This window comes from Amblyraja radiata, chromosome 6 (assembly GCF_010909765.2).
Source record: "Amblyraja radiata isolate CabotCenter1 chromosome 6, sAmbRad1.1.pri, whole genome shotgun sequence".
Lineage (NCBI taxonomy): Eukaryota > Metazoa > Chordata > Chondrichthyes > Rajiformes > Rajidae > Amblyraja > Amblyraja radiata.
Window position 1 is genome coordinate 34,498,424 of NC_045961.1, and position 12,938 is coordinate 34,511,361.

General features: G+C 40.5%; 1 protein-coding gene across 25 annotated transcripts in view; it reads left to right on the top strand.

Annotated features, from left to right (window-relative positions):
- The window catches only part of picalm (phosphatidylinositol binding clathrin assembly protein), a 120,106-nt gene that overhangs the window by 104,982 nt on the left and 2,186 nt on the right, over window positions 1–12,938 (top strand). For 24 of the 25 annotated variants that reach the window (XM_033022477.1, XM_033022479.1, XM_033022481.1 and 21 more), the window contains 3 exons: window positions 3,119–3,178; window positions 4,306–4,410; window positions 12,737–12,839. In XM_033022477.1, the coding sequence (XP_032878368.1) occupies window positions 3,119–3,178; window positions 4,306–4,410; window positions 12,737–12,829 (258 nt within the window). In that variant the 3' untranslated portion in view covers window positions 12,830–12,839. The remainder of the gene's footprint in view (window positions 1–3,118; window positions 3,179–4,305; window positions 4,411–12,736; window positions 12,840–12,938) is intronic. The other variant, XM_033022488.1, reaches the window with a different exon arrangement.

Consider the following 12,938-nt stretch of genomic DNA (forward strand, 5'->3'; position numbering starts at 1 on the left):
TCCCCTCTCGTCTTAATCCTATCATCTCTAGTTTTAAAATCTTAACTTGTGGGCCAGTCCTATCCTTTTCCATCACTACTACAAAACTAAAGAATTATGGTCACTGGTGCCAAGTGGTCACTTGCCCTGTTGTTCCATCGGAGGAGGTCCAGTGCTGTGACCTCTCAAGTAGGGCCTTCATTATATTGATTAAGAAAGTGTTCTTAGATATATTTAACACATTTTACCTGTCCAAACCATTTACACTATGGGAGACCAAGTCAATTTTAAGGAAGTTGAAACCTCTCACTAATACTACCATAATTATTTTACAGCTGTTTGCAATGTGAGGTGTCACATTTTGGGAAGTCTAACATGGGCAGGACCTACACAGTGAATGGTAGGGCTCTGAGGAGTGTTGTTGAGCAGGGGGATCTAGAAGTGCCGGTGCATGGTTCCTTGAAGATGGAGTCGCAGGTAGAGAGGGTGGTCAAAAAGGCGCTTAGCACATTGTCCTTCATCAGTCAGAGTGTTGAGTATAGAAGTTGGGAGGTTATGTTGCAGTTGTATAAGACGTTGGTGAGGCTGCATTACAGTATTGTGTTCAGTTCTGCGTACCATGGTATAAAAAAGATGTTTTCAAGCTGGAAAGGGTACAGAGAAGATTTACAAGGATATTGCCAGCGCTAGAGGGTCTGAGCTATAGGGAGAGGTTGAGTAGGTTGACTATTCCTTGGAGCGCAGGAGGATGTAGGGTCATCTTATAGAGGTTTATAAAATCATGAGAGGAAGAGATTGGGTAGATGCACAGAGTCTCTTGCCCAGATTAGGTGAATTGAGGACCAGAGGACATAGTTGGGCTGAAGGGCCTGTTTGCACACCATATCACTCTCAGACTCTAATTTGAGTGGATACTCATAACTGAGCTTGGGTCTGATTTAGTTACATTTCTGGTCCATATTTATCCCCAAGATCCTTACAAATTGGCTCATTTCTGAGTTCCATGGCCTTGTACTGAAGTGTGGAAATCAGAGAACGAGCAGTACTTTGCCAGAGCCCAGTGGCAGTGTCACAACATTCTCTGAACAATTCATTCTAATGAATCGCTACCTTTAAGTAAAATTAAAGTGGCCGTTATTGGTTTCTTTGTTACTTTTGAATAGTGAGTCCAGTAAGTGCTTTGTCATTGTTTTATTGTGTGTTATGATTTTCATTCTCTTTTTCACAAAATCCCAAGACATGGCAGTGTTCCAGGACCATGTCTTATCTCTTACATGTTCACGATCTGTTTGTGAAGGGGTCATGATAGTAAGCTGGAAAAAAAATGAATGAGACTTCACAGCGAATGAGTGTTTGACGGGTCTGGGCCTATACTGGCTGGAGTTTAGAACGATGCTGGAGTTCAGAACGATGAGGGGGGGGGGGGGTCTCATTAAAACCTACTGAATAGTGAAAGGCCTGGATAGAGTGGATATGGAGAGGATGGTTCCACTAGTGGGAGAGTCTAGGACCAGAGGGCACAGTCTCAGAATAAAAGTATGTACCTTTAGAAAGGAAATGAGGTGGGATTTCTATATTGACTTTGGCTAGATCTAAGTGCTAGAGGTATACAAAGAGCACAACTATTTCTGGCATAGGTTTTCAGCACTGCAACTAGGATGTCAGAGGTTCATTGTCTTTTCTCTATCCAATGTTTTCATGTTTTTCTTTATCGTGCAGAGTGAATTGAATTAGGTTTTTTTCAATCGTGGACTAGTAATAGATATGGGTGGTCATCAATTAAGTTCTTCTGGCAATGGACGACAAAAATATTTCACTCTTTTGTTCTGGTCTCTGTTGTTATTGAGTATGGAGATAGAAATTAAACTTCATTTTCCTATGTGTGGAAGGTGTGAAAGGAGTCCAGTCATTCCTAACCTCCCCACATGTTTCCGTTAACACATATCTGTTAACCCAATCGCTTCTACTGTCACCCAACTTACATTTGCTCATTTATAATGGGCAATTAACCTACCAATCAGTTCATTTTTCAAGATATGGGAGGAAATCAGAATACCTTGGAGGAACCTACGAGATCATAGTGGAAATATGCAAACTCCACACGTACAACATCGAAGGTCAGGATCAAACCTGGGTTCCTGGTCCTATGTAGCCCCAGCCCTAACTGCTATGGCATTTTGCTTCATACGGGATGTGGTGGAACTGGAGATATTTGTTTGACCCATTAGTTCTGAGATGTGGCTAAGTATACTAAGTAAGCATGTAGCTCTCGTGTAGCTTCACCAAATTGGCATCCAATTATTGGGTGCACCAAATCCTGGAAGGCTTTAATGTCTTCTCGAATTAGGGTTAATTCTCTTGCTTGATAATGATAGTGAGATGACCTGGAGTGAGATGAAAAGTAATAGAGCTTCCAAACTGCAATTCTTGTGCTGCTGTTCACCCAAAAGTACAGACCCATTTTAAGGAGCGAGGTTGGTTATTAATCTGCCACATTGAATCTCAAAATTGATTTATATTCCCTCCATAACGATGGGCCCTTTTCTGCACACGGTTTCCAGTCACTCCTACCGTATAGTCATAGACCATAAAAGTAAATTGACATAGGCAAGTTCAAGTAGGCTTTTCCTGCTTGTTTTTGTTTTCTTATCTTATGACACGAGTTGTAGTGGTTTAATAACATTTTAACGTGTTATCCGATCATTAGTCTGGATCACTGGTCTACCAGTCTAGTTGCACATCCATTATGTCAATATCTAATTTGTGATTTTCTTTTAAAACTTGTTTCAGAAAATATTTTTTTTAAAGTTCAAATCTGCTGTGAAATCTATATAAAGAAAAGCGTATTCGAGTATAATTAGCAGTATTGTATCCCTTTGGCTACAATATTATGTACAAGATAATTGACCATATTTCACTGTAAATCATATGTGAATTACTTTGTATTTTGGGTTGCTTTGAGGCAATGCAACATCAACACTATATTTTCTGTACTTTATGCTATTTTGCAAATGCCACCATATGTGACCAGGTAATCACATAACACATTTATCTCATGTTTGGAGATGATCTTTAAATGTATGTTTGTAGTTGTAGTTAAAACTTCTTACCATCTTGTAATCCAATGATTCTGTCCTAGGCTCCTCCCATTATGGCCTTCCCAGCAACAACGCCAACAGCAGTGATGGGATATGGCATGGTAAGTGCTTTTAAACGGTCATATTATATTTGAGGGTACACAAAAATTCAACGTTCATGCCATCCGGACGCAAGCAACCCAGGCGAAATATGGCTCATATTCCGCCTGGGTTGCTTGCGTCCGGATGGCATGAACGTTGAATTTTTGTGTACCCTCAAATATAATTCTCCCAGTTTTGCTAGCCCTTGCTGTCTCCTCCCCTTCCTTAACCCTCGAGCTGTCTCCTCCCATCCCCCCGCCCTCGGGCTCCTCCTCCTCCCTTTTTCCTTCCTTCTCCCCCCCACCCCCCATCAGTCTGAAGAAGGGTTTCGGCCCGGAACGTTGCCTATTTCCTTCGCTCCATAGATGCTGCTGCACCCGCTGAGTTTCTCCAGCACTTTTGTCAACCTTTGATTTTCCAGCATCTGCAGTTCCTTCTTAAACAAAATATTTGGTGGACTTTGCTTACAGTTTAAATGTTACAAAATATACAGTGTAAAATTAAAATGCTGCTATTAGGACATGCGACCACATTACTGTGTTTAAGAAGGAACTGCAGATGCTGGAAAATCGAAGGTACACAAAAATGCTGGAGAAACGGGTGCAGCAGCATCTATGGAGTGAAGGAGATAGGCAACGTTTCGGGCCGAAACGTTCGCAACGTGGCAACGTTTCGGGCTGAAACGTTCGCAACGTGGCAACGTTTCGGGCTGAAGAAGGGTTTCGGCCCGAAACGTTGTCTATCTCCTTCGCTCCATAGATGCTGCTGCACCCGCTGAGTTTCTCCAGCATTTTTGTGTACCGACCGCATTACTGGGTTGGGGGGGGGGGGGGGGGGGGGGGGGGGGGGTAAGGAGAGGGGTTGTTGTATTCCTGGAAAACAGTCCATATCATGATTTTCTGAAAAGTCTGTGCTTGAGTCAAGAAACCAGAGTTGAAAAATAAATCTTATCGACGTTTTCATATCACTTCTGTGAGACCAAACTTTATTTTGTATCACAAATTTTGGGTAGAGATTTGAGTTTTGGAAAGGTGAGTTTCTGTGTATGGAATGGCTACAACTCGGTGGTCACCTGTAATCTTCCGATCTATTTGTAGGAAACTAAATTTTATGGTTGAACTATTTTTTTTTGGATTTACTTGTCTAGCCGCCTCCAATGGGAACTATGCCTCTGATGACGCAACCAACAATGATGTATACCCAGCCAGTCATGAGACCATCTAACCCCTTCAGCTCCCTACCTGGTGCCCAGGTACTTTATTTTTGGTATTTAAAAAAATTGTTCCAGCAGACTGATATATTTGACTTTTTAATTATCTACCTGTTAAGTTTAAAAAATAATTTTACAAAGATTGAACATATGTTTTCCAACATTTTATTTAGAATGTGATAATATTGCATTTTCAATTTGAAATAATCCATGATTTCCAAATAACAATGGAAATAGTTTAGTAATGAAATTGAGTCAACAGTTTGATGTCAGCTGCAAAATTATATTTTGCATTATGAAGAATATATCTTCATAATTTGTCCATGGTTAACAGTAACTGAAGAGATCTTGCATTCATTTTTAGGATACTGAATTTTATTTTCCCTATTCCACAATTCACATTTTCCCATGTTAGCAAATAATTAATGAATATTTTCCCTTCAGCTTTATTGTGTACGATATTAATTCTTTGTACTTGGCACTTTTTGAACTGTATATTGGGAGACAAAAGATCATATTTCCTTATATTGGTAGTGAAAATGAATGATTTTCTGTAAGGTCTGTGCTTGAGTCAAGAAACCAGAGTTGAAAAATAAATCTTATCGACATTTTCATATCACTTCTGTGAGAGCAAAAGAAGTGGGGGAGTGGTGGTGCTGAGACCAGGATTGTAGAGGGAGTCTGGTGCAATGTAGCAATTGTGAATTTTCTTATAATCCAAGTCGTGGTCTAATGTACTCAGAATCTTGTACCTTTTACCATGGATCGTCTGCCTGCTTCATTCATTGATGGGGCCTGGTCCTCTAATCCTTAAATGTGGTTGTGGTCTTTTGAAAAACATTTTTTATTGAAATTGTTACAACTGAAGATCAAATTAAGGTAAACATTTTTTTGGAACACTGTTGAAACTACATAAAATTGATTGTAGACCAGCAAACAAAACACAGCTAAACTAATTACAGAAAATCCATTTCTCATCCTTTTTTGCCAACAACAAAGTATGTCTTCTTCTTCTTGCGTATGGCGTGCACAGCCTATAGTTGTAGGGCAACTTGTTCTATTTGATCTTATTTGATTGTGCACGACGGGTTGATTACACGTGAAGGTTGCAATCTTCCACCCCAACAAAGTATGTGATTGCAGGGTGAGTAATTCCAATCGCATCTGGGAAATTACATTTGTTCCCTGAATTTCATTTCCAGCATCAGAAGATGGAAAGCTGAATGTTCCATCAATCTTTTACTGCAGGATTTTATTCAACTCTAAATTTACACCAAAGCATGTTGAAAACTTGTGCTTGAAGCTTTGCTATCAATAGTGCTGCAGAGTTGAACAGAATACTTGGGCAGCTGGTCTTGGTTGAAAAGAGAAACCTGGAAGAGGGATAAAGCTGGAAAAGATTGAGGATTGCTTATAAGAATACTTTAGATACATGGGAATGGAATTTTTTTGTTTGGTTGGCCAAAACAATGGATTTCTTTTGATTTTGGCAATCTCCATTATCCCAATGCCATTTACTGTTCTGCATCACTAAAAGGAAATTCTGGTATCCAATCGTATCAAGCAGGCTGAACGGACTGTCAGATGAAAGAATTTTGGGATGGTAAATCACACAGTAAAAACACCAGTGAATTGTGACTTGTTTCATGGAGAGTAAAAACTGGATCATTATCATGCGATTTAGAAAATCTCTAATATAACATGGGGGAGGGGGAGAAAAAACGTATTTTTTAAATTGCAGGACTTAGATGCCATGTTGGGTTAGATTATTGAGCAGTAATTATGTCTTAGAACTTGCTGTTGTACCTTGGTGAACATTTTCAGGATTTTTAAAATCTTGTGTAGTTGTTTAACTTTTGTTCGCTGAATGGCTGTGATCGGGTGTCACCTATATTGCTTTAAAAAAATTAACTGAACATGTGTTGCGGTCAGATTTTCCCCATTTAAGTGGAAATATGCCATTTGTTAACATAAATCCTGAGACATTATATTACACATAAGGCAGCGGTTGTGGATGTGAGTATGGATAAAACCAGAACTTTTCGATCGACGGGATTGATAGCTTTCTGCTTGTATTCCTCTTCAACTTTTCAATAGTGCTTTATTTGTAACGTGCAACTAACCTACAAATCTGCACTTCTTTCGGATGTGGGAGAAACCGGAATATCCAGAGAAAACCCATGTGGTAGTAAGGCAGCAACTCTACCGCTGCGCCACCGTACCACCCCATTAAATTATTTTTTCTGTAATATATTTATTATGGTGTGATGTCCATAAAGACGAACACATGATTCTGATTTCCGCCCTTAGTTGGATAACACACATCTCCAGTCATTGTGTTTTATGGCTGGTTTTCAACCTCTTCAGACGGAAGGTCTCGTCCCAAAACATCACCCATTCTTTCTCTCCAGACATGCTGCCCGTCCTGCTGACTTTTTTGCGTTTTTAGTGTCTATCTTCAGTTTAAACCAGCATCTGCAGTTCCTTTTTACACTCTTTGTTAAGCGAAACAGGTCCTATTCTCATAACGTTGTTCACCTCAACTAAGTCTTTTCTTCACCTCCGTTGCTGCAGAGAATACAATCCCAGTTATCAAATCTGTCTTCAAAATGAAAAAAAAATGTCAGCCCTGCCAACATCTTCATAAATCGCCCCTAGATCCTCTCCAGAGCAATTGCACCTTTTCTACAATGTGTCATAGTCTTACAGCATGGAAACAGGCCCTTCATCCCAAGTTGTTCATGCAGATCAAGATGCCCCATCTAGACTAGTCCCATTTATCCGCATTTGGCCCATATCCTTTTAAACCTTGTGTGTGCCAGTGCGTGTGTCAGTGAAGCGCGATACCATCCGGGGTGAGCGGAGACTTGGCGATGCCCGGGGAGCGTTTCCTCCCCCACCCCGTCTCTTCCCCCCCCCTCCGAGGAATGCGGGCCGGCCCAGGAGCTCTGTGTCCAGCTGGAGCCCGGGGGAGTTGAGGATCAGTGACCCGGCGGTCGTGGAGCGGAGCCTTAGCCCGAGATTCATCCCAGCGGCTCCGGAGGTGGCACCGACGCCCCCACTCACCCGGTCCGCTCCTGGCTCTGGTCCGGGGTTAAAACTCCATGGGGTGTGGACAGAGTGGCCGACGGACATAGAGCCGCCGGAGGTGAGGGTGGGAGGTGTGTGCGGTGCCTCGGGGGCCAGTGCTGGGACCACCGCCGTGTCTCACCTATCACGCCATTTGCACGGGAGAAACAAAATTACTTTTTTCCCCAAAATCATCCGGCGGACCGGTCGTTTGACAGCCCTGCTTTAAACCAATGACCTCTAGTTCTTGAATCACATAGCCCGGGAAAAATACTATGCATTCACCTTATACTCTCCTCATGGTTTTTACTTGCCTCTAAAACAATTTTTGCTTTATTTTGAACTTCCAGCACCTGCAGATTTTTGAGCGTGAGAAATTTGTGATCAGCCTGAGAGCATGAGAATTTTGTGAAATGCGTGAGTCTCGCACTCAGTGCGTGAGAGTTGGCAGCCCTGCTAATAATGTAAACATTTTATGCAAGTTCCAATTGTTTGGACAAAAATCACTTATTACTGCTTTATAACAGTTAAGTTACTTTAAGACCATTTCAGAAATTATGGCAGTCAACTAACCATATAACAATCATCTAACAAATTAAAGCAAACTAAAAAAAAAAAAAAATGTTCCCTTTCCTGACTAACTCATAAGTACTTTAACGCTGTTAACAGGGCAAAGCGATATTAATCTCAAGAATCAACATGGGGAAAGTGGGGGCAATTTTGCTTAAATGGTCATTCTAAGCTCATTCAGATCTGCATAGAGTCAGAGTTATACAACATGTACATGGCTGGCCCAATTTGTCCATACTGATTAAGTTGGCATTCTGCGTGCCCCGGGACAATTTACTTACTTTTGAATTTAAACGCAGCAGGCATGGTGGACTGCTGCAAAATTAAGATATCACTGCTGCCAGGTCACCAGGTACCAAACTACACAATTTGCTACCAATGGTCAAACATCAGTTATACTTTAACAGTGTGGAATCCTTTTTGATTTTGGTGTTTGGCAGAGTTGAAACGTGGCATGAACAGCTATTGTGGATAAAATTAGAACAACTTACCACAGGAGTAAGTCTGCATCTAACAAAGCCTTGTTCTTTTTACCTCTAGTTTCAGAAAATAAGCATGACAATGGCCACCTCAGACAAAACAGAGACTGCAAAATGCTGCAAATATTGCAGCTTTGACTTGGATGGTCAGTGACATAAAAGGTTCACTGCATGGCCATTTTGGCTGATTTTAGTGATAATGTCCTGATTGGAGTACATGTAAACTTTAAGTTTTGAATAGGAAAATTACTCTGCTCACACCTTTCATACACCTTATATAGATAAGGCCTCTATCCAAACATCTTTCTTCCACTGCTTTTGGCCTGCTTTATGTGCCTTCTGCTCATCTACTAGTCAAGTTCTATACAAAGGAATGCTGAGTCGCATACGTATCAGGGAATACAGAACCAAGAAGTCAGCAAGAAGTCAAATATACCCAACACTTGCAACATAATGACAAACAGCAGAGAATAAAATTCAGCCAAACTCAAGTAGTGCATGGAGATGCAAGAGACGACGGATACTTTAATCTGGAGCAAAAAAAACAAAGTGAGAGCAACTCAGCAGTTCAAGCAGCATCTGTGTAGGCAAAGGAGCAAGCGACATTTTGGTTAAAGACTCTGCACCAGGACCCAACAACGGGGCTCATTTGACCATCAATGTTTCACCTGGTTCCACCTTCTGCCAGCCCCTGCCTCTCACCTATTTATGTTGACAATCTCTCTTCTACATTCTCTGTCCTGATGCAGGGTTCTGACCCAAAACCTTAACTCTCCCTTGGCTTCCACAGATGCTGAACAATTGCTGTTCCTCCAGTAGTATGTTTTGTTTTACTCCCAAGTTGTGCATAACCCTTTTAAATTATGATGGTGGTAAAACTGGTTCTTCCTATTGCTCAACGCACAATCCTCTGAAATTTCCGTTATCACCAACGGGATTCCACCACTAGCCACATTTTCCCATCTCCACCCCTTTCCGCCTTCTGCAGAGACCGTTCCCTCCGCATCTCCCTGGTTATCTCATCCCTTTCCACCCAAACCACTCCCTCACCAGGTGTCTTCCCTTGAAACCACAGAAGATGCAACACCTGTTGCTATATCTCCTCCCTCAACTCTGCCCAGGGACTCAAACAGTCCTTTCAGGTTTGGCAGAGGTTCACTTGCACCTCCTCCAACCTCATCTACTGTATCCATTGCTCAAGATGTGGACTCTTATGCATCTGCAAGACCAAACGCAGACTGGGCGATCGTTTCGCGAAACACCTTTGATCAGCCCGCGTGAACCAACCTGATCTCCCGGTTGCAGAACACTTTAATTCTCCTTCCCATTCCCACACAGGCCTTTCTGTCCTCGGTCTCCTCCATTGTCCGAGTGAGGCTAAATGCAAATTGGTGGAACCCACCTCATATTTTGCTTGGGCAGCTTGCAGCCAAGTGGTATGAATATTGATTTCTCTCACTTCAGGTAGCCCTGGCTTTTTCTCTGTCTCTCTCTCTCTCTCTCTCTCTGTGTCTCTCTCTTTGTCTCTCTCTCTTTGTCTCACTCTCCTTGTCTCTCTCTCTTTGTCTCTCTCTCTTTGTCTCACTCTCCTTGTCTCTCTCTCTTTGTCTCTCTCTCTTTGTCTCTCTCTCTGTGTCTCTCTCTGTGTCTCTGTCTCTCTCTCTTTTATTTTCGCGCTGTCCAGAACACTGGTCTGCAAAATTTCAGCATTGTATCGTATGGCTATTCCATATACTTTTACGAGGTCCCCTGCACTATATAACCTAATCATCTTGATTCACCCCACAAAAGGCAGATGTATACTGCAGATTAACTTTGTTTGAAGGTGCGGTGCGAACAAGCTGTAAGCAATGTGAATATCTTAAACTGAAGTCAACCAATTATGGTATTGGTCCACTGGTAATACATTAAACTGGCACTAACTACTATTGATGGATGGATGATGAAGGGATTGTAACTGGACATCATTAAGTTAACAGCAGCCTGTGATCATTTGCCGCTTGTAAACTGTTTATTGTGGAAAAACTGCTTAATGTTGGTACTATCTAAATTGATCCCCGAACCACCTTGCCCACCTTATTCCATGTAGCCTGTTCTAACACAACTGCTGCCGATTTGGGTCGGCAGACATTTGTACAATGCGTTTAACAGGGTTGAAGTTATTTTCTGCTGCATAAGTGGGCCATTTGTTTCTCTCCTACAGGTTGGTGGAATGCATTTAGAGTTTGAATTGCAAAGTTATGCTCCAGTTATACTTTATGTGATTTGGAAATTAATTGTGATATACTTTAGCTTGCTTTGAGGTAAATTCCCACACAGTCACATGCAAGAATGTTACAACAGTATAGTCACACTTCAGCATTGTTGAAAATTATAAAGCATACTTGTGTCAGGATAAATATATTCAAAATCTAAGCCTGACCACGAATTGAGCTGTAATTCCAAATAAAGCAGTATTGTACTTTGCAAAAATATAATGTTCATTCTGTGATTTAAGAACAATTGATCATTCATTATTCTTTAAAAACTAATTGTCTTTTAACTAGCATAAGATTTGGATTTTAACCAGCATGAAATGTTTTGCTTATTTTAGGTCATCTTTTAGCAGTCACGTTATATTTATTCCAACAATACTTGTTGCTGAGCTAGATTATTTCCACAATTTTGCTAGATGTTTGGCAAAGTTTGAATTGATAGGTTAAGTAATTTTAAATAATGAACCAAGGAAATAATAATGAACGGATGATGTGGAGTGCTCATGTATGGAAGATGTAGCACCTAAATTGTACATGCATTTTTTCCAGAGTTTCACCAGAAATGATTGCAAATGTTCTTTAAACACAACTCTTTCCCTCAAAAGCTTAACAATAAATTAAATTTAAAATAATTATTTATTCATGTATCACACATAACATGTCTGCTAGATATGCCAAAAACAAACTAAATACGCTGAAAATATTTTCTTCACTTCCAAGAAGAAATCTTCTGAAAATTGCATTTGGTATAACCATTCTATTTGTATGTTCTTTGACTCTACACGAATAAAGTAAAAATAGAAAACACTGGGGTACTCAGCTGGTCAGGTCGCATCTGTAGACGTGAAATCAGTTTCATGTTTCAATCCAATGAACTGTGATCGTGTTTTTTTTTCCGGAAATCCAACATACGTGGTATTTTGATTCTCAACAAATCTTGGCTATTCCCATTCAACGTGATTGTTCAACTTCCCCTGAATCCCATGTTTCAAATTGTTCATTTTCCTGTGGTACTATCTCCCTCCATTTAGACCATCCACTTTCACCTGCACCCTTCCCATCGCCAGTTAAACAATTGGAAAATATGAGCTATAATTTTTGCATCCCACATACATTCCCTACATTTACCATTTATTTTACCTCTCCACACAATCTGTTCCCACGCATTCTATACACTCTTACCACATTTCCTCCTTTGTGATACAGCTTAGTTTTATCACTGTCTTGGCTTGTTTTTTGCTGAATTGCCCCCTGCCTCACTCCTGTCCAGCCCTTCCCCCATAGTCCTTCAAAAGATTTCTAGTCTCCAACCTGATAGTTCACCAACCTCACACTTCCTACTTCAATCTCTGATCTCAAAGTGCTTTACCCCAACTGTAGTTAATTGAGCCCTTACCTGCATTCCCATTTCTGCACTTCTGCACTCACCAGGCCTGTTTTAATGATCAGCTAGAGCATTTTCCATTCAGGAAGGTGGGCAACATATCTCTTTCTTCAGATGATCTGTTTAAATTTTGTTTCCCCATCATGCCTCCACATAAGGAGATCAACAGTGTCCATTTAATGATTTCTCTATCATTAATTTAATTTAATTATAGAAAAGAAAATTATGTACATCAAATATATCAAATCACCTCAATCATGTATTTCAAGCATGCAAATACTAAATTGTAAGTTTTTGTCACTACTTGTTTGATCATGATTGATCAAAAAATAAAAAGCATAGTATTGTATATAGCACCAATATCCTGATTACTAAAGGCTTGCCTCTTCTGTGCTAACACCTTTTATTTAATATTATAAACAATTTTATTGAGAAATTGTTTCCTGGTGGTCATGAACCTTAAACACTATTGTATTGAAGTATGCTGATACAAAAGTTGAATTCTTGCAAAATCTTGCTGTCATTCCTAAAATGACAATGAGGTTTTGCATTGCTATCACTGATTTCCTGTGTTCTTTTCTTCGCAATTTCTGCTTCACTTTCTAAACTAGTTATCTACAGCTTCGAGTCCTTCTAGTCAAAGTCCTCCTAGAGCTCCTGGAAAGGATCCGTTTGCAGAGCTCTCTCTCAAGGACTTCTTGTAGAACAGACAAGGTATTCATGGTGTGATATATATGTTCATGAATGCTACATTCTGCAGTGATCAAAATGGTCTCTAGAATTATCAACAAGGCTGCTGCATTAGCATTATTA